Raw genomic sequence first — 22,822 nt, 5'->3', positions numbered from 1 at the left:
GTGACAGAGAAGCAAAGAGAGTGAAATAAAGTTTTACCCTCATCCTATGCATTGTCAGCTCCTGTGAAATCCAGACTCCAGTGGGATAATTCCTGATGTGCTCCAAGGCAAAGCATTTCAGGGGCTGAATCATCTGAGGGCTCACAAAATGTCTCCTGGTTCCCTTCCCTTCCTCTCTCTCCCCTCGCCTCCCACTCCATACTGTAATTATTGTTTTGAAACAAGCTGGAAAGTCTTTGGGAAAAACTCTTATTATAGATATCTTCAAGTCTGAGCCTGGCGGAGGATTTTTTAAATTCCTGTCCTGATGGAAATGATGTCTTGGTCTAAAAATCAGCATAATGGTTCCATTGATACTACAATTGGCCCACACCAAAATATTTTGGTACCACAGAATTATTTACTGAAACCTTTGATTTGATTTTGATTTGAGAGTTTTGATTGGGTGCTCTTTGAAAATTGTCCTTTGACAGAGCTGCTGCTTTTTTCTACAAACACAGAATCCCAGGGTGGTTTGGGTGAAAAAGGGACCTTAAAGATCATCCATTCCCACCTCCTGCCATGGGCAGGGACACTTTCCACTATCCCAGTTTGCTCCAAGCTCTGTCCAGCCTGGTCTGGAACATTTCCAGGGATGGAGCAACTCTCCTGTTGAAGTTTGATGGAGAAACTCTCCTGTTTCAGTACATTCAAGTCAATACCCCAGGCATGGTCTAAATGGAGAGAAAATTACGAGGAAATGAGAAAATTAATGTGATGATAGGCTTTGGAGATGAAGTTGAAAGTTGATAGAGGACCAGCTCCTGAGGTCTTCAAAGATGCTTCAAGATCCAGCTCATGAAACCCTCCATTGCCATATCCTGTGAGGTTAGCCTGGGATACAGACAGGAATTCCACTTTTCCATGTCCCTGTGAGAGCCAGAGGAAGCCACAAACTTTTGGAAATCCCTGAGCTTGCCCTCAGTGACCCTTTTGCCTCGGGAAGGAGAATCCAAGTGTGGCACCCCCAGGAAGGAGCGGGTGCTGTGATGCTGTGATGTCACCTGGGTTGTGTTGACATGGAATGCAGGCCGTGTCCTGAGGCACCTGCAGGGGCATCACTGCTCTGAGAGCTCTGGGACAGTGTTGGACCAGGCTGGACAGAGATGCTGCTCCTCACCCTCTCCTGTTTAGCTTCACTGACCAGCAGTGTCCAGGCAGGTTTTGTTTCTCAGCATTCTCAGCACAGAAGAGCTGCAGAATATTTAAATGTGGGTAAGTGAAACGGGTCTGGGCTCATTCCTTCTGCTGAGGGAATAAAGGTGTGGCCTGTGCTGCACCTTCCACCCCTAAACAAGGATTTTATCCCACCTGCCTATGGGACATGGTCAGTGGTCCATCCCACCCCAAATTCCTGGGCAATGTTTGACAGAGTTTAGGTTTGGGGAGGTGACCGGGATGTCACTTTGGGAGGGATCAAATAACAGATCCAGGGAAGGCATTCTCACCCTGTACTCTGCTGAGACCCCACCTGCAGAGCTGCCTCCAGACCTGGGGCCAACAGCAGGAGGACCTGGAGCTGCTGGAGAGAGACCAGAGGAGGCCACAGAGATGCTCCAAGGGCTGGAGCCCCTCTGCTCTGGAGCCAGGCTGGGAGAGCTGGGGGTGCTCAGCTGGAGAAGGCTCCAGGGACACCTCAGAGCCCCTTCCAGGGCCTAAAGGGGCTCCAAGAGAGCTGGAGAGGGCTTGGAACAAGGGATGGAGGGACAGGACAAAGGGAATGGCTTCCCACTGCCAGAAGGCAGGGATGGATGGGATATTGGGAAGGGATATTGGGCTGTGAGGGTGGTGAGGCCCTGGCACAGGGTGCCCAGAGAAGCTGTGGCTGCCCCTGGATCCCTGGAAGTGTCCAAGGCCAGGCTGGATGAGGCTTGGAGCAACCTGATCTGGTGGAAGTTGGAATGGAGTTGGGAATATTATTTTTAAATCCCTCTCACCCCCAACCATTCTGTGATTCCCTGTTTCTCTAATTTCACAGATATTTCTATTTCAGTGCTCAGGGGTGTCCTGCCCCTGTCCAGCACAGGCTGTGACACTGCTGAATGTGTCCAAAATGTCCCTTTTTGTACCCAGGCTGTGGCCTCCGACCATCCTACGAGTCCTTACAGAGCACTGGCAAGAGGATTGGGACAGGGACAGACGTCATCCCTGGGGAATTCCCGTGGCACATCAGCATCCAGAGCCATGGGAAGCACATCTGTGGAGGCACCATCATCAGTGCCCTGTGGATTCTAACTGCAGCACACTGCTTTGCAGATGAGCCGTGAGTACTCCGGGGCTGGGAGGGCAGCCCAGGCATGGGGAGGGGGATGGAATTCCTCCTGGTGGGTGCAGGGTGTGCATCTCCTCCCATGCCACCATTTGTGGGGATGAAATTCCTTCTGGTGGGTGCAGGGTGTGCATCTCCTCCTGTGCCACCATTGGTGTGACTGAACCCTAAAAACAGGGGTTGTCTCCTCTGGGGGAGACAGGCCCATATTTGAATACAGAAATGTGCAGGAATCTGCATAACCATTCCCAATGCCTTTGGACTTTTTGATTTTCTTGGGTTAATAAATTTCCTGGTGTTCCCAGAGCTTTGATTTGGCTTCAAGTAGAAGGGGAATACTTTGAGGGGTGTGGTTGGGTTCATCCCTCAATACTTTGAGGAGTGGCCTGAGCAGCCTTGGATAAATGCCCCTGATGCTTTTCTGATGGCCCCAAGCATTTCTTGTGCATCCACACCTGTACCAGCACCTTGTAAAAGGTGATGTATTCCATTCTAGCTCATTGTATCCCCCAAATTACCTTTGCTTTCACACACCAAATACCTTCACCTCATGGAGATTTTTAGTTTAAAACAGTGAGTTCTGGGTAAATCAACTCCATGCAATGTCCAACCTTCTGTGAGTCCCCTCCAAAATGTGGCAGCTGAGAATTGCTTGGTGACAAATGACCCATGGCAGGACAGCCTGGAGCAGCTGGCTGGGGACAGCAGGGTCTGAGCAGCCAGCCCAGGGCACAGAGATCCAAAAGATCCAGACCATTCCATTTGCTTGGTAGAGACTGGGTTATTTATAACCTTCATTCACGTTCTACCTCTGCACTCCTCTGCCCTGGAAACCATCCTTTCCTAGGAGTGAGGGTAAATTCCTTGGATATTTACAGCTGAGCTGCCTAAGCCACCAACATGCCCTGCTCTGGGGAGGAGCCACCAACCTTCACAACCCAAATCCTTCATGCTCCCCATGCCCTGTTTTATTTTTAAGGCCACCAGACCTGATGGTGGCAGTGGGGGGAGTGAACCTCAGCCTCCCTCTGGAAGAGTGCAACCCAGACAGCCTCATCCTGCACGAGGAGTTCAACAGGACCAGCCTGCAGAACGACATTGCCCTGATCCTGCTCAGCAACCCCATCGAGTTCAGCACGGAGAAGATTCCTGTCTGCCTGCCCTTTGTGTATGACAGGGACAAGTGGCAGCACTGCTGGGCTTCTGGCTGGGAGAACACCAGTGCAGGTGAGGCGCTGGGCGAGATGCTTTTGCTGATGGAAGATGGGGTTTGTGGCCGTCCTCTCCCTTGAGGGGTTTCCCAGACAAAGTTTCACTCCCCACTTTTTTCTATCTTGACTTTTTTTTTTTTTTTGGTCAAATAATTAAACCATATATCCCTACATTATCCAAATCACTGGTCATCAATACACCTTCAATTAACCTTCCTCTATATTTCCTAATATCAAAAACAACAATCAACCATCATCATCACTCCACAACCACCCCTAAACAGACATAGAATTAACCCCAGAACTTCCCCCCTCCAAAAAAACCAAACAAAAATACAAACCATGATGATAAATCATCGACCAATCACCCACCAAATTTTATGTTCTTGTAGCTTATAGAGAGCATGACACTGAAAATGTCACGATGGTTTATGCATCCAAAGCCCCCCAGCCTCTGCACATCCACCAATTCCCTGTTCAGGGCAAGAAAAAGTCACCAACAACCCCCAGAGCAAAATCTGGGACCTATTTTGGCACCACATCCAAATTTTGGACCTCATTTTGGCACCACATCCAAACTTTGGACCTCATTTTGACAGCCAGATTAAGACAAGCTCCACCCTGGTGGGTAAATTAGCACAGAATAATGGAATTATTAGGGCTGGAAGGGACCTTAAAGCTCATCTCATTCCAACTCCCTGCCAGGGGCAGGGACATCTTCCACTATCCCAGGTTGCTCCAAGCCCTGTCCAACTGGGTCTTGCACACTTTTCACCTTGTAGGATCCTTGTGGGTATCTTCAGCTTGGGATATTTTATGAATTACCCAATTAGGCTGGGTCTAAAATGGTCTGGAACAAAGGAAATGAGGATTTGGGGCTGTTTTGGCTTAATGCCTCTGTGAGCTGGATTGACTTACTGGTTCTGGCCACTCCTTCCTTCACTCATTTAGGACTGCAGATTGCTGTTGCTAATTGATCTCATTTAAGCCCTAATGAAAGCAGCTCCAGCACTGATTGTGACCCAAAATGTCTGTCCTGAACAAATGTCACTAATTAGCCAATGAGCTGATTCATTATTGGAAAGAATTAATCAGGACTGGGAGGGCAGGGGGGTGCCTTGGAGCTTGTGTGCTCCTTCCCAGGATGCAGTAAGTGAATATTCCATTGAATCCCTGCTATTCTACTTCAATTCTGGGTTTTTTTCTTCATGAAACTCTGCATTTGCCTTCTTAAGCTTCATTTTCCTCCCTAAGCAGTAACACACAACACTCTCACAGTTGTGAAGCTCTCCCCCTTCACCAAGGTAACATATTCCTATTTTCTGTTGAGTAGTTACATAGCATTGAACTTGATCCACAGGATCATGGACTCATGGAATGGTTTAGATTTGAAATGGACTTTTAAATCCATCCAGTGCCACCCCCTGCCATGGGCAGGGAAATTCTTCCACTATCTCAGGTTGTTCCAAGCCCCATCCAGCCTGGCCTTGGACACTCCCAGGGATCCAGGGGCAGCCACAGCTTCTCTGGGCACCCTGTGCCAGGGCCTCAGCACCCTCACAGCCAAGAATTCCTTCCCAATATCCCATCAAAATCTCCTTTTTCCAGTTTGAAGTCATTCCCCCTTGCCCTGTCCCTCCATTCCATATCCCAAAACCTTTTCCAGATCTCCTGGAGCCCCTTTAGGCTCTGGAAATGGATCTAAAGTCTTCCTAGAGCTTTCTCTTCTCTAGATGAACATCCCCAGCTTCTCTCCATAACAGGAGGGCTTCACCAAAGCATTTTCATCTTTGGGCAATTCCATCTTAGCTGGAAAAGGGATGCAACAACTTTCCATCTTTTAGATCTTGTCATTGAGTGTCAGTTTCCTGGAGGTTCTGGGAGGATTTGGCACAGTGAAAAATGAAACAAGGAGTGAGTTCCAAACAATCTGAAGGTCTCAGTTTTACCCTTCAGTCCCAGGTTCACTTTAGAGAGAAACGTGGGTGAAATAATTGGGGTTTCCAAGTAGCCCAGCACATTTTTCAGTCTTTTTGTCACTTGCAGGTGCCAGCTGTGATTTCTGCATTCCCAACCCAAGGGAAGAATAAAGCAGATATTTCCTTTGTGTCACTTTGGGAAGACACAGCTGGGCAAGGTATGGCCTTGCAGCCCTCCCTGGGGAGAACAATGCTTAGATTGGATATTAGGAAAAAAAAATCATCCCTGGAAGAGTTGTTGGGCATTGGAACAGCTCCCCAGGGCAGTGGGAGAGTTCCCAAACCTGGAGGAATATAAAAGCCTTGTGGATGTGGCATTTGAGGACATGCGGCAGAGGTGGCCTTGGCAGTGCTGGGGGAATGGTTGGACTGAATTATCTCAAAGGTTGTTTCCAATGTAAACTATTCCATGACTCACTAATTCTAAGATTAGAGTTCTGGGGAAGGTTCAGTGGACTTTGATCTGCAGGGGCTTGCACAGGATCCCATGAAAAGTCCCTCAGACTGAGTTCCCAAAAATCCACGAGTGAGAAGCCCCGGGTGTGCAGGGCAGCTCATCTCAGGTGATCACTGAGACCACCAGCAGGAAAATCCATCCCTTTGGGGGTTTCCCAGTATTCTGGCATCCCTGGCAGTATCCAAAGCAAGGCTGGACAGGGCTTGGAGCAACCTGGGATAATGGAAGGTGTCCCTGCCCATGGCAGGGAGTGGGACTGGATGATGTTTAAGGTCCCTTTCCACCCAAACCATTCTGAGATTCTGTGATAAACTCATCATTGCCAACACTTGGGGGTCCCCTGTGTCCCCAAAACCCTACAGTTCTGCCCAGAGACCCCCATTGCCCTGAGACGCTTTAGAAATCCAGCTGAGGTTCTTCCCAAGGGAAATCTCCAGCAGCTTTGTTGATCCTTCTCTTTTCATTTGCTGCAGCATCCCCTGTGCTGCAGAAAACAAAGGTGAAGCTGATCAGCAGGGAGGAATGCCTGAAGCACATCCCACACCTCGTGGGGGGCGTGATGTGTGCTGAGACAGAGCAAGGAGAAGGAGAAAAAGGAGGAGGAGGAGGAAGAGGCTGCCAGGTAAAGGGACCATCAGCAAATCCTGATCTGCTTCACAGCCAGGTTACAGCCTGAAAGGAGACAGGAATTGTCCAGGAGCTCCAAGGCAAAATAATTGGGAGGGAAGTTTAATTTGGGGATGTTTAATTTAGATAAGAAACATTTCTCAGGTGAGGTCTTGGCTCTGACCCAAATGGGTTTGGTTGGTCTGTGTGTACCAGAATGAGTCACATCTTGTGGCAGTGTGTTGGTGACAGAGAATGAGGGACTTTTCAAGCCTAAATTACACTCTGAGCAGCATTTGATATCAGGGAGCTGACACAAACACCCAGACACTCAAATGAGGCAAACCAAACTCCCAACTTGTGCCCTCACAGCACATTCCACCCCCAGGATCGCTGGCCTGGTGTCAAATGAGGCATGGAAGCCAAAAATTCACCTTGTCTTTCATGGCATCCAAATTCCAAGCCCTCTCCTGAGAGACTGACAGGGCCTGGGCTCTCTTGCAGCCTCTGGTTCCAGATTGAGATTCCCCTCTTCCACTGGGAAATGGTTTTTTAGGAATCACAGAGGGGTTTGGGTAGGACAGAGCTTTAAATCTCACCCGGTTCCAATGGGCAGGGACATCTTCCACTATCCCAGGTTGCTCCAAGCCCCATCCAGGTGTGTTTTATACATGCCCGTGGGTTTGGAGGAGTCTGGATGGAGAGACACATGGATGGACAGCTCCATCCTGTAGGAATTACTCATTGGAGGAGCTAAATCAGCACCCAGGACAGAGAGGGATCCTCTGACCTTTAGGCACAGGCTGGGGGCACCAGCAGTATGGGACACCAAAGGAAAGCTTGCTTTGCAAAAAGATTTTGTGATTAGCCAGAGAGCATCTACCTCTGAAACCATCCAAGGAGTGGCTTTCACCTCTATTAAATTAAATCAAAAAAAATCTTAAAAGAAACCTGCCACAGGACAACATTAACATGATTAAAGGATGCACTGCCCAGCCCAGCCCAGCCTGAAGTTCTGTGGGTGAATGATGCTGGTGAAATAGCAGGAGCACTTGTTCCCAGCAAAATGAATCTCCTGGACTCAGAAAGCTGAAGAAGCAGATATTTAGATCCACAATAATGTCAGAGTTGTCTGAGGAATGGAGTAGGACTGTGAGATTTCCATTTTCTCCTTTTCATGGGTGATAGAACTCAGAATTCAGTGTCTCTCTGATTTTAGTGGGATCCTGACCCGGCAGGAATGCTTTGTAAACTGGAATGAAGGGAACAGGACAAAACCAGAGCTGAGGATAGAAGCTGTACTTTTCAGGGATGAAACAAGTGACAGGACTTGCCACCAGATTTTGCTGGAGGGGAAGTATTTTGTTGTTGGATGGTTTTCTGGATTTCTGAGAAATGCTCATTAAAGCCATGGGGGACACATTTTGACCTCACCAGTCTGGGTCTGCAACCCAGTGGCTTGTCCTGGTCATGGCCTGGGACAGGACAGGGCTGAACTTGATGCTTCTTCTGCAGCAGGGACCACTGGGCAGAATCCCAGAATTATTTAGGTGTGGTGGTGTTCACAGGGGTCCCAGGATGAGGGGAGAGAGGAGAATGTTGACTCCATGTTTCAAAAGGCTTGATTTATTATTTTGTGATATATATTACATTAAAACTATACTAAAAGAGTAGAAGCAAGGGTTTCGTCAGAAGGCTGGCTAAGAATAGAAAAAGAATGAATAACAAAGGCTTGTGACTGACTGAGACAGGCCAGATACCTGGGCTGTGATTGGCCATTAATTAGAAACAACCAGCATGGGCCAATCCCAGATGCACCTGTTGCATTCCACAGCAGCAGATAATCATTGTTCACATTTTGTTCCTGAGGCCTCTTGGCTTCTCAGGAGAAAAATCCTAAGGAAAGGATTTTTCATAAAACATATCCATGACATTTAGGTTGGAAAAGCCCTCCAGGATCACTGAGTCCATCCTGTGACCAATCCCCACCTTGCCCCCAGCTCAGAGCACTGAGTGGCACATCCAAACCTTCCTCAGATACCTCCAGGGATGGGGACTCCAAACCTCCCTGGGACAACCCCTCCAATGCTTGACAGCCCTTTCCACGAAAAAATTCCTCCTGATGTCCAATCTAAACCTCCCCTGGCACAGTTTGAGGCTGGTTTCCTTTATCTTAAAGCAGATCCTGACCCCCCTGGCTGTCCCCTCCTGTCAGGAGTTGTGCAGAGCCACAAGGTCCCCCCTGAGCCTCCTTTTCTCCAGGCTGAGCCCCTTCCCAGCTCCCTCAGCCCCTCCTGGTGCTCCAGCCCCTTCCCCAGCTCCATTCCATTCCCTGGACACTCTCCAGCCCCTCAATGTCCCTGTTGGAGTGAGGGACAGAACTGGACAATGCATCTGCACTGTGGACAGTGTAAGGATTGCCTGTAAGGATTGCAGGGTTTGTGTCAGATGAGAGTGAGGCCAGATTTCAAAATGCCCAAATCCTTCACATCCTCATCTCTGTGGTGGAGACAGAGCAGAATAGGGTTGCTCTGCTCCATCCAGCTGTCTCCTGGGGAACTTCCAGGCTCCAGGAGCCCCCCCCGAGTCCCTGGGGAGAGGCCAGGAAGGATCAGAAGCTTGGGCAAGTCAGGGATTCCTGGTCAGGGAACAAACCCTGGAGAGGCTGAGTTTGCTCCAGTAGCTGCAGCCCAAGGAAGTCTGGACACAGAGGAGATAAAAGCCTGGTATTAACCTTTCCTGGGATTTTCTGAGGATCAGGATCTATGCTTTCATGTCCAGAGCCAGGCTAAGGCAGGAAAGTTGCTGGACTCGAGGTTGTAAATCCACATGATCCACATCAGGATCCAGATGTGTGACTGTTATGGAGGGAACAACTTTTCACACAGGGACACAGTGACAGGACAAGGAAGAATGGTTTTAAACCAGGAGAATAGATATTTAGATGGGATATTAGGAAGGAGTTCTTCCCTATGAGGGTGGTGAGGCCCTGGCATAGGCAAAGCTGTGGCTGATCCATCCCTGGAATTGTCCAAGACCAGGCTGGACAGGGCTTGGAGCAACCTGGGATAGTGGAAGAAATTCCTCCTGATGTCCAACCTGAACCTCCCCTGGTGCATCTTGAGGGCCACCCCATGAATAGAAAAGCCAAGAATGAAAAGGCTCAGACATTTCACCAGCTGCCCTCATACCAGACCAGCCTAATTTGTGGAAAACTGACCATGTTCCTCCAATAACTCAAGGAGATTGAATAGCAGAGCTCCCAAGTATTTGTACCTAAAAAAAAAAAAAAAAAAAAAAAAAAAAAAAAATCCATTCCCTTAAAAAGAAAAAATCTATTCTATCCCAATTCCCTGGCAGTTCTACAGACAAATATATGGATTGGCTGGGAATTAACACTACCAGGAGCTGTAATTGACTTATAGTTCTATTTAGTCATAAACATTAACATTAATGGATGTTCAGGGGGTACAAGTGCTAAAGAACAGACACTGGAGATGGCCTATGTATTATTTTTCTGTGTGCTACATTTCTTCCATGACCCCATGAACCACAATTGATGTCTCATTCCTTGCTTTCTTAAGCATCTTTTGTTAGGCTCTGATGCAATGATAACTTGAACAATAATTAGAGTATAAGGGACTCACAAAGAAAATGCCTCCTTCAGTGCCTTCCCTGCCCAGGCAAAATTCAGTAAATGGCCCAATTATAGTTCAGAGGGGCTGTGGGGGGAGCTCTGATGTGATGATTAGGACAAAGTGTGTTCAGCTGGAGTCACAGGTCACCCACAGTTCAGCAGCACATGAAGGGGGGCCAGGCCCTGCTCTGATTCCAGGGGAAGGGATTGCTGTGTGACCCCCAGGAGCAGTGGGGTGGTTCCAGCTCAGGTGAGTCCTGGGCTGCAGGTATCCACCCCCTCCTACAGCCTGCAGTAGGCAGGGATTTGGCCATAAATCACACAGTGGTTGGGGTTTAAAGGGGCCTTAAAAATCATCTGGTTCCAACATCCCACTATCCCAGGTGGATCCAAGCCCTGTCGAGCCTGGTCTTGGACATTTCCAGGGATCCAGGGGCAGCCACAGCTGCTCTGGACACCTTGTGCCAGGGCCTCCACATCCTCCCAGGGAACACTTCCTTCCCAATATCCTATCTATCTCTGCTTTCTTTCAGGTTAAAGCCATTCCCCCTAGTCCCATGTCTAAAAATGCCCTTTACAGCCTCTGGGGTGCTCAAGGCTCTCACCCCACAGAGCTGGAGCAAAAGCAGCAGTTTTTGTGCAAACCTGGATGGGGTTTTCCAGCCATTTTACAAACGTCTATTTTATAACCATCAGCATCTACAGAACCATCTTTCCATCAACAGGGAGAAAAACCCATCCCCTGGTGATGGGAGTCACTGAGGTTGTTTTAAGCATCTGTGTGTGTTAAAATGACACCAAGCACTTTGTGTGTGTTTATTGCTCCCCATGAACTGAAATCCAGCTGAAGGGATTTAGCTGACAGAGGGGTACTTGGCTCTAAGGCATGACAGTTGTTACATTTAATTCTCTATTAGACACCCCAGGATATCCCCTGGTATCCCACTGCTCCCACCATAACCTTTGCTCCAGTGATTGCAATGGGAGCCTGACACTGGCACTGGAAAAGGTCTGGCATCCTCTCACAAGGTCTTGCCTCCTTTTGCTGCTCCAGACATGGGCTCAAAACTGCCAAGAAAGATTAGTGAAATAGAATTTTCTGAAGGAAAGAATCCTGCAAATGAAAACTGTGTTTTTATAGGCAGTTGTCATGGATTCAAGGAGAAGAGCACAAACCAGGATAGTGTGGTCAGTCCCTGAAGCTGCTCAAAAAACCTGAACAGAGGTGGTTAAATTATGGTCTGGCTGCAGTCTGTAGGGATGGGGAGCATCCACAGGAGCTCTCAGGTCCTTCTGCTGTCTCAGTTTGGAAAGACAGGAGTCTGCTAAGGAAGGCAGGAGCCTCCCCTGAAATGGAAAATGTAAACCCCCTCTCTTCCAATTGCTATAAATTTTAAATTAAGGGGCTGTCAGACCAAAAATATGGGAGCAGGAAATAACAGTTCTTTAATAGGGAAGAAAATAAAAAGATAAAATAAACAATGCAGTAAATTAAACCAACACTGACAGAGTCAGAACACAACCTGACGCTCTCTTGGTCAGGGTGTTGGTAGCAGTCCCATTGGAAATGTGGCTGCAGCCCTCCTGGAGTGTCAGGTGGGGTTCTGTTGGAGCAGAGATCCTGTTAAAAAGGGTGTATTCTTCCTCCAAAGATACAGGGGAAGAAAGAGGCAGCTGCTGTTCTTCTGGGAAATCCAGTGGAAAATCCATATTGGTGTTCCAGGATCTCCAGATTATATCTGGGTAGGAATGCTTGGCTCCTCCCTCTGGGCTCACATCTCCCAATGGGATGCTGTAGTTCTTATCAGTCATGCAGTGACATCCAATAGCCTGTTATCAGCAGATGTCTCCCCAGAGGGAGGAGTGATTGTGGAAGAGATAAGGCAAACTGCCCACTTGACAAAAGACAACTGCCATACAGATGATGATAGAATCCATCTTACCTTGCAACCTGGAACATCTGCCTATCAGCCAAATGTTCCCTGGGGCCAGGAGTCAAAACTATCCACATTTCAGTCCAAAGTCATTACAAACTGCACAAAAGTACTTTATTATTGTATCTTACCTTAAAAATAGAATCACAGAATCACTGAAGTTGGAAAAGCCCTCTGAGATCATTGAGTCCAACCATTCCCCCAACACTGCAAAGGCCACCACAAAACCATGTCCCCAGGTGCCACATCCACCTGTTTTCTGAACATTTCCAGAGTTGGTGACTCCACCACTGCCCTGGGCAGATGTGCCAGGGCTGGACAACCCTTTCAGTGAAGACATTTTTCCTAATATTCAATGTAAGCCTCCTGTGGTGCAATTTGAGGCTGTTTCTTTTTTTCCTCTGGAAGAGAGTGATCCACTCCTCACCCTTGTCATGGATTTCCCATCACTGATCTATTGCTACCACCATGAGGTGTTTCTTTTCCCTGAGGGACAGATTGCTTCAAGCAGCAAGGAGTCCTGGGAAGCCCAGAACAAAGCAGTGGAGAGGTGTTTCTGCATTTGCAGTCCCTTCAGTTTTCTTCTGAAGGGTCCTTTGATGTGCAGCTCACAAGAATCAGAACAGTTTTCCTTCATTTTTTTAGGGCTTTCATCACTTTATCATTTTATGGTGTGGGCAGACAAGTGAGCACATGCAGGCTCTGATTGCTTCATTCTTTAATCTGTGAGAAATTAATTCCCAATGCAAGACCCTGTGATGATGATGAGGATGATGTTGAGTGTCTCTTGTGCTTTCTTTCTCTGGGTCATAGATTTTATTCCCTTAGACCGAAGCTATTTGGGAGTCCAGCTTGGCTTTGTGTGCCTGATGGGGAGCAGAACTCCTCTGGATCCAGCTGAACACAAAATCCCAGCTTGCCCTGGGAGTGGGGAATGGCTGTGATGACTCAGAGGAGCCATTTCTCATTCACTGACAGCTCTGAGGGGAAGCTGTGACTCACAGGCACATCCAAATTCTTTAAAGGAGTTGCCAACCCTGTGGAAGAGAGTGGTTCAACCATCTAACACATTCTGAGATTCCCAAAACCCTTGCAAGGAGATTCCTCACCAGGGGTTCATGGAGAAACTGGGCTGTCATGAAGTGGAAGGGACTTGGACAGAGAAAGAACTTACAGGGATATTTTTGTTGGCATCCATGCAAGGAATTTTGATGTTCCAGGAGGGCAAATGCCAAGATGACCAAGTTGGCCAATGCCACAGCGTTTTTCAAAGGGACCAAAGTGAAAGGTGGCTGTGCAGAGGTGCATCAGGTCCCATTATTCTGAGTGACTGGGAGTTAAAACAGCAGCTGCAGCTCATCATTGATAAAGGAAAAAAAATAATGGATATATGGAGAAGCAATTCCAGCTGTACACTGGCCATAATAGACTCTAATTTAGCTATTACCATGTCAGAAGAACTATGGCTAGTCCTTCAAAAACATCAGCTTGAGGCTCTGGGGAGGTCAAAAGGGCAATGAGAGCATTAGGAATTATTAGGGCAGGAATAAGTGGCAAAGCAAATGTGTTGTGCCGGGGCCCTTCTCCTGGAAGCCTGCCTGTGTGTGATTCCTGTCTGCTCCATCTGAGAAAGGAGTGGTAATTTCAGAAAAGGAGGAGAGTGGAACAGGAGGGATGAACAGGGACATGGAAGAGCTCCTGGCAGAGCAAGACTCTGAGGCTCTCAGCAGAGATGTCTGATGGGGACTGGACACATTCCCAGCCTCATGGGCACCATGGAGAGGAGTCAAGAGCTGTCCTCGTGTCACTGCTGCTCCAAGCACATGAAGGAATGGTGTCAGATGGCCTCATCAGGCAGCAGACCTAAAAACAAAGAGAAGGAAGTGTTTTTTCTTCCATCAGATAATTAAACTATGGGAGTCGCTGACCAGGATGTTGTGGGTATTTATCCTTAAGGGATAAATGGATTCAAAAAGCAATTAGGCAATTTCCTGGATGAAGATCTCTCTGAGGCCATTAACCACTGGGATGTAAATACAACTCTGTAAATACTGGTCCTGTTCCTCCTCCTCCTCCTCGCCTGAGCACTTGACAGCCAGAGACAGGAGTCTGGGCCACAGGGGTTTGGCCAGAGGCATCTGCTCTGTCTGTGCCACTGCAGTCACTAATGGCCCTGCTGACATCACACTGGGTGAATTTGGGTCATCTTCTCCCATTTTCCAGCCAGGGGATGGAGGGACAGAGGAGCTGAAGGCTCTCAAAGGGTTTGTGTGAGAGCAGTCCAGTTGCCCTGTATTACCTGGTGCCTTTCTGGTACCTGAACATTAATGCGGCCACAACCTCCTTCCTCCAACTCTAAAAACAGCTGGAAACAGCTGGGCAAATGATATTCTGCCTCTAGCAGCTCTGATAGGCACTGCTGTTATTCCCAGTGTTGTTATTCCCTTGCTGATTGTCTCCAATTTGCACAGAGCTCACCAACATGAAAATGAAAGGAGCAATGACTTGCAGGGATTGTGCATCCACCTAATGAGGATCAGATGAGTTGTTCTCCCACCCCCAGAGCTTCTCCCACCTCGGAAGATTTATGTGGCTGAACATGTTTGTTCTGATCAATGACTGTGCTGCAGACACGAATACAAATGTAAAAGAGAGATTACACTTTTGATCCAAAGCCCACTAAAGGCAGCAGAAAGGCTCCTGATGCTCACAAAAAAAAAAAGAGGTTTTGGTCGCAGTGAAAAAGATGAAATTTTTGGTCAGATTCAGTGAACAAAGCACCTTGTTAGGCAGTGACAGATTTTATGCAACCCACAGCTATTTATCAGTGAATGTATCATTGCTTTCACCTCTCCTAATGGGAGGATTAACATGTTTAAGGCAGAAATTCAGCACCAGATCTGATTTGCTGCATTTGCTTTTCACTCATCTTCGAGATCACAAGAAACATGAAACAGAAGCAAAGCTGCTATTTTTAGTTTGGTTATTTCAATCCAGAAACTTGGCACTTAGAAGGAAAAGCAGGAGCAGGTATCTGGTGTGTGTTGCTGACCAGGATTGCTTCAGCACCAGGATGCAGGAGCCTGAAAAAGCAGCCTTTAATAATTCTTCGATCCTCAGAGTCATTAACCTGAGCGTTCATTAAATTAGCGTTACTGGAAGCATCACAGAGCTGAGATAATTGTCCCAGCACTCAAAAACTCGCTCCTCCCACACCCTCTCCTACACAAGGATGGAAAACCTTGGGCCGGCATTCCTGAAGGCTTAAGGTGGATACAGGGATATTCAGAAATGTCCAAGGACTGAGTTTATCCTCTCCATCTTTAGTCCTATAAACACCAAGCTCCTGATTCATGCATGCTGCTGCTGTAATGATGTGAGATTATCACACGGAGAGGATGATTTGGCCCATTTTGTGATAAAATCCTCATGTTAAATAGCTGAAGTTAAGAGAAATGGCATGTGAGAAGTAGCACCCAGGAAGCAGAGCAGCTCAGCCCGTGTGGAAAGAGATCTGGATTTGGGTGCCAGGGCTTGTGGATTAGGGAAATGGATTTGCAGCTGCTGCCTGGGCTGCTCAGAGCATTCTTGAACTCCCTTCCTGCCCAAGATTTCAATCACTGATCCCCCAAACATCCCCATTTCTCCACCAACTGGACAGGGAACCGAAAGGACGTGGCTAAAGAGGAAAAGAAGGGAAGAGCAGATCTGGTTTGAGAGGGAAGCAGGGTTTAAATGGGGATCTCTGGCTCTGCCTCCGGTCCGCATCCCTGCCCTGACCGCGATGTGACAATTCCCATGGGGACAGAGACAGGGCATCAGGAATTCTCTGCTGCTCTGAGATAGAAGATCCTTTACAAGTGTGAACAGCCTCCAAATTGGAGCTAAAACTGATCTGTGCAGGGGCTCGGCTGGTGCTGAAAATCTCCTCTATTTTGTTGGTTTTTATTTTCTTTTTTTCTTTTTTTCTTTTTTTTTTTCTTTTTTTCTTTTTTCTTTTTTTCTTTTTTCTTTCTTTTTTCTTTTTTTTTTTTCCTTTTTTTTCTTTTTTCTTTTTTTCATTTTATTTTATTTTATTTTGCTGCTGGCAAAAGCTGCAGCGGAGCATCCTGAGCTCACACTCTCCAGACTCTGCTGGTTATTCCAGTGTTGGAGGCTCCCAGCACCTTCTTCTCGCCTCCAAGATAATCAGGATAATGCTTTAGTCCATTCCTGCCCTGAGGGGATCCGCAGTGAAATCCCCGGGAATCGAATCATGTGTGGATGCTCATTCATCCCAACATCCCAACAGGATGCCACTGCAGCTCCAAGGTCACCTCTGTGGTTTTCACGGGAATTCTTGGCTGAAATGGGGTCAGGAAACCTCTTTTAGATGCTGAGTCTGAAGAGGGTCCAGCAGCACTGCTTGAGGTGCAAGGATGTGGCCATAATAACAATTAACAATGTTGGTTTTATGTTTGGACTCAATAATCTGAAAGGTCTTTTCCAGCCTAAATCTCTGGTCTTTGTTAGTCCCTTCCAGCTCAGGATATTCTGTGATTCTACAAACATTTCCTCTGCATTTATCTTAATTTTTAACTCCTGAATGAATACTGAACTAGAAAAAAAAAAGGAAAAAAAGAAAAGATAAGAATATTAATGACCAGAGCCCTCCAGCTACTGGAGTGGGAATTCAGCCATAAACTTGAGCGAGTGCTGATGAGCTGCACAGGGAACTTCAGCCCCTTCCTTGCTTGTTAATTAATGTGTGTTAGCTCAGTGTAGCTGCTGGCAGAAGGAGTTCCATCCATTAATGACAAAGATGTTTCCCAAAGTAGTGTGCAAACAGGGAAGGACAACATTTCCCAGTAAAGTTTGCTGTCTTGGGAAATGGATTTGTATTGAATTTGTTTACCACAAGTGCTGGTTAGGAAAGGTGGAAAAAAGATTCAAGGCCACTGTGGAAGTAAATTTATTTATAGCAGGGACTGAAGATGTCCTGGAATCCCAGACTGGTTTGGCTTGGAAGGATATTAAAAATCCTCTAGTACTTCCACTATCCAAGCTCCAAGCCCTGTCCAGCTTGGAACTTTCAGGGATCCAGGGGCAGCCACAGCTTCTCTGGGCAACCTGTGCCAGGGCCTCAACACCCTCACAGGGAACAATTCCTTCCCAATATCCCATCTAACTGTTCTCTGGCAGTGGGAAGCCATTCCCTGTGTCCTGTCCCTCTGTCCCTTGTCCCAAGTCCCTCTCCAGCTCTCCTGGAGCCCCTTTAGGGGCTCTGAGCTCTCCCTGAATCCCTCTCTTCTCCAGGTGAGCGCCCCCAGGTCTCACACAGCTTTTCCTCAGAAAAGTGATACACCTGCCTTGGGTGGATTTTGTGCTGCTTTCTCTTATCCCTGGGTTTGTGTCCAGAGATTCCAGAGCTGGATGTGCTCTTGGTGCTCCAGCTACAGCAGCCATATTGAAGATTGCAACGCAAGTTGTTTTTAATTACCATCTGTATGGCAGTTGTCTTTTGTCAAGTGGGCAGTTTGCCTTATCTCTCTCTTTGAGTGACCACATTCACACCTCCCTCAGCAGGGGACATCTGCTGATAACAGCTATTGAATGTCACTGCATGGCTGACAAGAGCTTTAACATCCCATTGGGAGATGTGAGCCAAGAGGGAGGAGCCAAGCATTCCTACCCAGATACAATCCAGAGGGTTTTGAGACACCAGCACGGCTTTCTCCACGGGATTCCCCAGAGGAACAGCAGCTGCCTCTTCTTTCACTCAATCTTCAGAGGAAGAATACATCCTTCTCTCCTTCTCTACAGATCCCCCTTGCTCCAACAGAACCACCCCTGACACTCCAGGAGGGCTGCAGCCACATTTCCAATTGGACTGCCACCCACACCCCACAGGGTGTCAGGTTGGGTTCTGACTCTGTCAGTGTTGTTCTAGTGTACTGCACTGTTTATTTTATGCTTTATTTTTTTTCCCTATTAAAAACCTGGTACTTCCTGCTCCCATATTTTTTGCCTGAGAGCCCCTTAATTTAAAATTTATAGCAATTCAGAGGGGTGGGGACGGTTTACATTCTCCATTTCAGGGGAGGCTCCTGCCTTCCTTAGCAGACTCCTCTCTTTCCAAACCAAGACAAGCCACCAGGAGAATATTCGTCTTTTTGAGGTGGCTGCAACCTGACTTTGAAGCGTTGCCCACATTGAGTGAGTGGTCCTTGCAGCAGCAGGAAAGTTTTCAGGCAAGTTACTGTGGCTTCAAGAGGGATTTGTCAGGATTATTGTTCATCTGCTGCCCAGTTTCTGGCTGCCAGCCCCCAGAATTCACAGTGGCAGGTACGCAGCACCTCCAGCAGCAGCTTTGCAGAGGAGACAAGGACTGAGTTTGCAGTCACAGCAAATGTTCCTTTTCTCTCTGGGATGGTGTCTCTTGCTGACAGCTCTCAGGTGTCCTCCTGGGGCCACAGGAGCATGTGGAAAAGGCTGAGAATGACAGGGACTCAGTACACTGAGCCAGAGCTTGGGACTGATCTCCTCCTCTTGTCTCCTGTATCTATTTATTCTGCAGGATCTGTGAAATTTCGAATCCAAATTCCCTTTTTTCCCTTCCCCAAATCCTCACAAACCTGGGACACAGACTGATTTTCCCACTCAGGCTGCTCTGAGGGACCTGAGGTTGGATCCTGCTGTAACATTCCTGCTTCTGCCACAGGTGGACAGCGGAGGACCTGTGGTCTGCAGCTACTGGGATACCATGAAGTGGTTCCAGGTTGGCATCATCAGTGGAGGAAACCCAAACCACAGGATTTTGACACCTGTTTTCAGCTACCAGGAGTGGATTGAGAAGGAAACAGCCATAAGGGGAAAACCATTCTTCACTGAGGGTGTGGACAGTGGAACACATGTCAGGGTTGTTCGTTCCAGGGCTGGAACACAGGTGGTATTTCTGGGGTATTTTCTCCTTTTATTCATCTTTTTAATAGCAATTAAATTACCCTGAGAGAAGGTTTTTGAAAATAAAAGTCAGAACTCCCACTTCATTCTTTTTTTCCTCAGGCCAACCTGCTCCATGTCACTGACATGGACACAGGGACCAACAGGAGGTGTCACAATGAGACAGGGAGGGAGGCAGAGGGAGGAGAAATGAAACGAAGGAGGCAGAATTTGGGCTAGAATGGCCATAATCCTCTGGAAAACACAGATATTCCACACTACTGGGTCACACTGGACACGGTTGTTCGCTAAGTGAAGATGTGGCATCTGAAGGTGCTGATCCCCTTGGAAAGTTGAAACCCAAAGGAAGAGATCCACTCACTCATTATAATTAGTTGCTGTAGGATAGCTCTGGGCTTTTCAATCTTACAGATGAGCTGGACTAATTTATTTAAGTCTGATTTTAACGGATTTTATTTTTACTAAGAGCACCCACAGAGAGCTCAGCCCCTGCTCAGGTGCTGTCAAACTTCTGGGACAGAACCACTGTGGCACTGGAAGAGGTTGCCCAGAGAAGCTGTGGCTGTCCCTAGATCCTTGGAAATGGCCAAAGCCAGTTTGGATGGGGCTTGGAGCAACCTGGGATAGTGGAACCTTAAATCCCATCCCATGGCTCTGGTTGGGATGGGGTTTAAGGTTCATTCCAACCCAAATAATTTTAGGATTTTGTGATGAGAGAAATATTTGGGAGCTGTCCAGAAAATGCTGCCTACAAAAACCCTTCAGTCTTATAAATAATCAGAATTAATCCCTTGCAAGTCAATGGCAAAGCAAAAGGAAAGAGATTTGTTCCCCCACTCTATTAGAAGTGTGTTTTTTTCTGAATTGCTGAGAGCTTCACATCCCAGCTCCACATCCCAGCCTGAGCTGGTCCTTCACATCCTTCCATCCTTCCTTTATTGATCTCCAGCATTCCCAACATGTTCTGCTGCTCACAAGGAGGTTTCAGCTTTTCTTGGAAGTGATGGGGAAGGAGAGAGGCAGCAAAGTCCCCTTCATGTCCCACCTTTGCGTAAAAGCACCTGCAATTTGCAGCAATGATAAAACCCAGTGAATGTGCAATGGGACAGAACCTCACAAATTGGTTTTAATTACCTTGATATTTTCTGGCTAGCTGGCAGAAAAGCCTTGTAAATGAGAATTAATTCATTTACCTTAAGCTAATGCAAACCCATCTTGGCATAAAAGTCAGGCTTTATTTTCTGTGTTATCTGAGCAGAAAATAATGCTTAATTATTATTAGTTCTGAGTAATGCTTATGAAAATTGCTCCACATTAATTTCACATGGCTGACTGGCTAATGGATGCATAAGGGTCTTGTAACCCTTTGCAAAAAGACTAATAAGAGCTAAAAACAAGGGGAATATATTACTTTAACAGCTATTAGTAGCAGACAGTGTCTGCTGGCATTAATACCTATATTTATTTTCCTTTCTATTAATAATATATCAACAGATTCTGGAAGCCATGGACGTCAGGAAATATTTCCTAATGTTGCAATCTCTTCAGCTGCGGAATTGTTTCCCCCAGAGGAAATGAGAGAAGTCCTCCTGCTTAAATTATTTTAATGTAGGGGTTGTATAAAGCACTTTTGTCTCCAGCACATGGCAGGGAAAAAGCCTGGGCTTACAGGGGCCTACAAAATGACCCAGTAGGTCTTTTCCATCAGAAGCATTTGCAAATTGATCATGGCCTGTGCTAAATGAAGGCAGGGCACTGCTGCTCTGGGCTTTGATTCATCCTGCTCTTTATTTATTCAATGGATTCGGGGATAACTTTGTGCTTGGTGCCTCAATTTCCCTGCTTGTAAATTGAGACCATGAAAGGGGCTTGCTTTCCTATGTGGAGCATCACTTCTGCAAGTTCAGACCAGCAAAGAAATAAACAGGAAAAACCTTTCCCTCTTTATTTAAAACATCATAAAACTCAGTAAAGTGAATTCATCTCTGTTACTTCTTCCACTGTTCAATAATTAGGGTGAGAAAGGACACGTCTGTTTAACTTTCCAGGCTGCAATTAGGTCTGATGAAAACATCTTGATACTGTGTTTTTTTCTGAGGGTATTTGGGTGTTCAGGGAGTGTTCTGACTGTGGACTTGACAGGAATATTTTGGAGTCATTCAAAATCAAAATGCAGCTGTTCAATGGGACACATTATTTGTTTTAGCTTTCCAGCATTGGTGTAAATTTTCATTATGTTATAGTATTCTGTATTTGTAGAATCCCAAAATGGTTTGTGTTGGAAGGGACCTTAAAGATCACCTTATTCCACCTCCTGCCATGGACAGGGAGAACTTTCACCATCCCAGGTTGCTTCAAACCCTGCCCAACCTGGCCTGGAATACTTCCAGGGATCCAGGGGCAGCCGCAGCTTTTTTTGTCTTTTTTGGGTTTAGAACATCAAAATGAAACATTTCCATGCTGAAGGACCTCAACATCTATGTTTCAGTATGTAGCTGGCAAAGCTCACTTCTTGTCCTAACTTACAGCTCATTTCTTATTGCCCCTCCCTTCTTTCCAGAGACGGATTTTGTTTGCATCACTACACCTTTAGCAGCAAATAAACAGGATATGGAAATGCTTAGAGACCTGGGAAAACATCTGTAAGAGGATTCAGGGAAAAAAAAAATAGGAGGATTTGAGTACTCAAGCAGAGAAAAGAGATGGTCAGGAGCTGCTTGCACATTTTGCTGAGGAGATAAGAAGAAAAGCCCCCCTGAGCACTGAAGGCAGCAATTTAAAAGCCAATACATCAAAGTAATTTTGGCTTAGTTCTGCAGAGATTAAGGGCTTTGTGTACCCACTTTGTGTTTCCCTGTCTGCCCAATCCCAGCTGGAGCAGGGCGCTCGGGGAGATGATGATGATGTTTGTGCAAATTTGGCAGCGAGAGCTGGTGGAGGTGAAGGGTGGGGAGGGCTCCAAGCACGTTTGTGTGGCTCCACTCCAGAGAAGGAAGGTGGGAAAAGCAGCAATCCCTGGTCACAGGTAAATGCTGCTGGAGAAATCCAACCTTCACTCATCCTCCTGGTGGAAGGGATCCACCCATCCCATCCTGCCCATGAGATGAGCCTTAGGGTCCCTTCCAACCCAAAATATTCCATGAATCTGTGATTCAATCCCTGGTCACAGGTAAGTGCTGCTGGAGAAATCCAGCCTTTACTCGTGCTCCTGGTGGAAGGTGTGCCTGCCCATGGGATGAGCCTTAGGGTCCCTTCCAACCCCAAATATTCCATGATTCTGTGATTCAAGGGGATGATCCCACACCTGTCACCCAGCTCTTTCTCAGTCCATGTCACGTGGGTGATCTGAAGACAAAGCAGCTGTCCTTGTAGGGGACTGAGATTTCCCATTTCCTCCTTTCCCAGCCTGGATTTCTTCACAGGGGTAAAACACAATGAAAAGCCCAGGTTTGTCTTCTCCTGCTTCCCTCAGCACCCCTGAGGTATTTTCTGTGGTCCCCTGTGGCAGGAAGGAATGAATCTGACTCCATGTTCTTAGAAGGCTAGAATAGAATAGAATAGAATAGAATAGAATAGAATAGAATAGAATAGAATAGAATAATATTATATTATATTATATTATATTATATTATATTATATTATATTATATTATATTATATTATATTATATTATATTATATTATATTATATTATATTATATATTATAATACATTATATATTATAATACATTATATATTATATTATCCTAT

The 22,822-nt window shown here is 46.7% G+C and overlaps 1 protein-coding gene across 1 annotated transcript; it reads left to right on the top strand.

Annotated features, from left to right (window-relative positions):
* The first annotated feature begins 1,145 nt into the window (after positions 1-1,145).
* On the top strand, positions 1,146-19,120 carry LOC132070708 (serine protease 55-like). Its single transcript, XM_059467694.1, has 5 exons — positions 1,146-1,200; positions 2,113-2,302; positions 3,288-3,576; positions 6,434-6,577; positions 18,833-19,120. The coding sequence occupies exons 1-5, from the start codon at positions 1,146-1,148 to the stop codon at positions 19,118-19,120; spliced, it is 966 nt and encodes a 321-aa protein (XP_059323677.1).
* The last annotated feature ends 3,702 nt before the right edge of the window (positions 19,121-22,822 follow it).

This window comes from Ammospiza nelsoni, chromosome 3 (assembly GCF_027579445.1).
Source record: "Ammospiza nelsoni isolate bAmmNel1 chromosome 3, bAmmNel1.pri, whole genome shotgun sequence".
Lineage (NCBI taxonomy): Eukaryota > Metazoa > Chordata > Aves > Passeriformes > Passerellidae > Ammospiza > Ammospiza nelsoni.
Note: the sequence above shows the minus strand (reverse complement) of the source record. Positions and strands in the feature narration are given on the sequence as shown.

Bases quoted from the DNA above. Each gene is read 5' to 3' on its own strand.
- LOC132070708 (XM_059467694.1), top strand. From the start codon at position 1,146: ATGCTGCTCCTCACCCTCTCCTGTTTAGCTTCACTGACCAGCAGTGTC. The intron at 3,577-6,433 runs GTTTGTGGCCGT...GCTGCAGCATCC, and splicing joins TTTTGCTGATGGAAGATGGG to CCTGTGCTGCAGAAAACAAA. The intron at 6,578-18,832 runs GTAAAGGGACCA...CTTCTGCCACAG, and splicing joins GAGGAGGAAGAGGCTGCCAG to GTGGACAGCGGAGGACCTGT.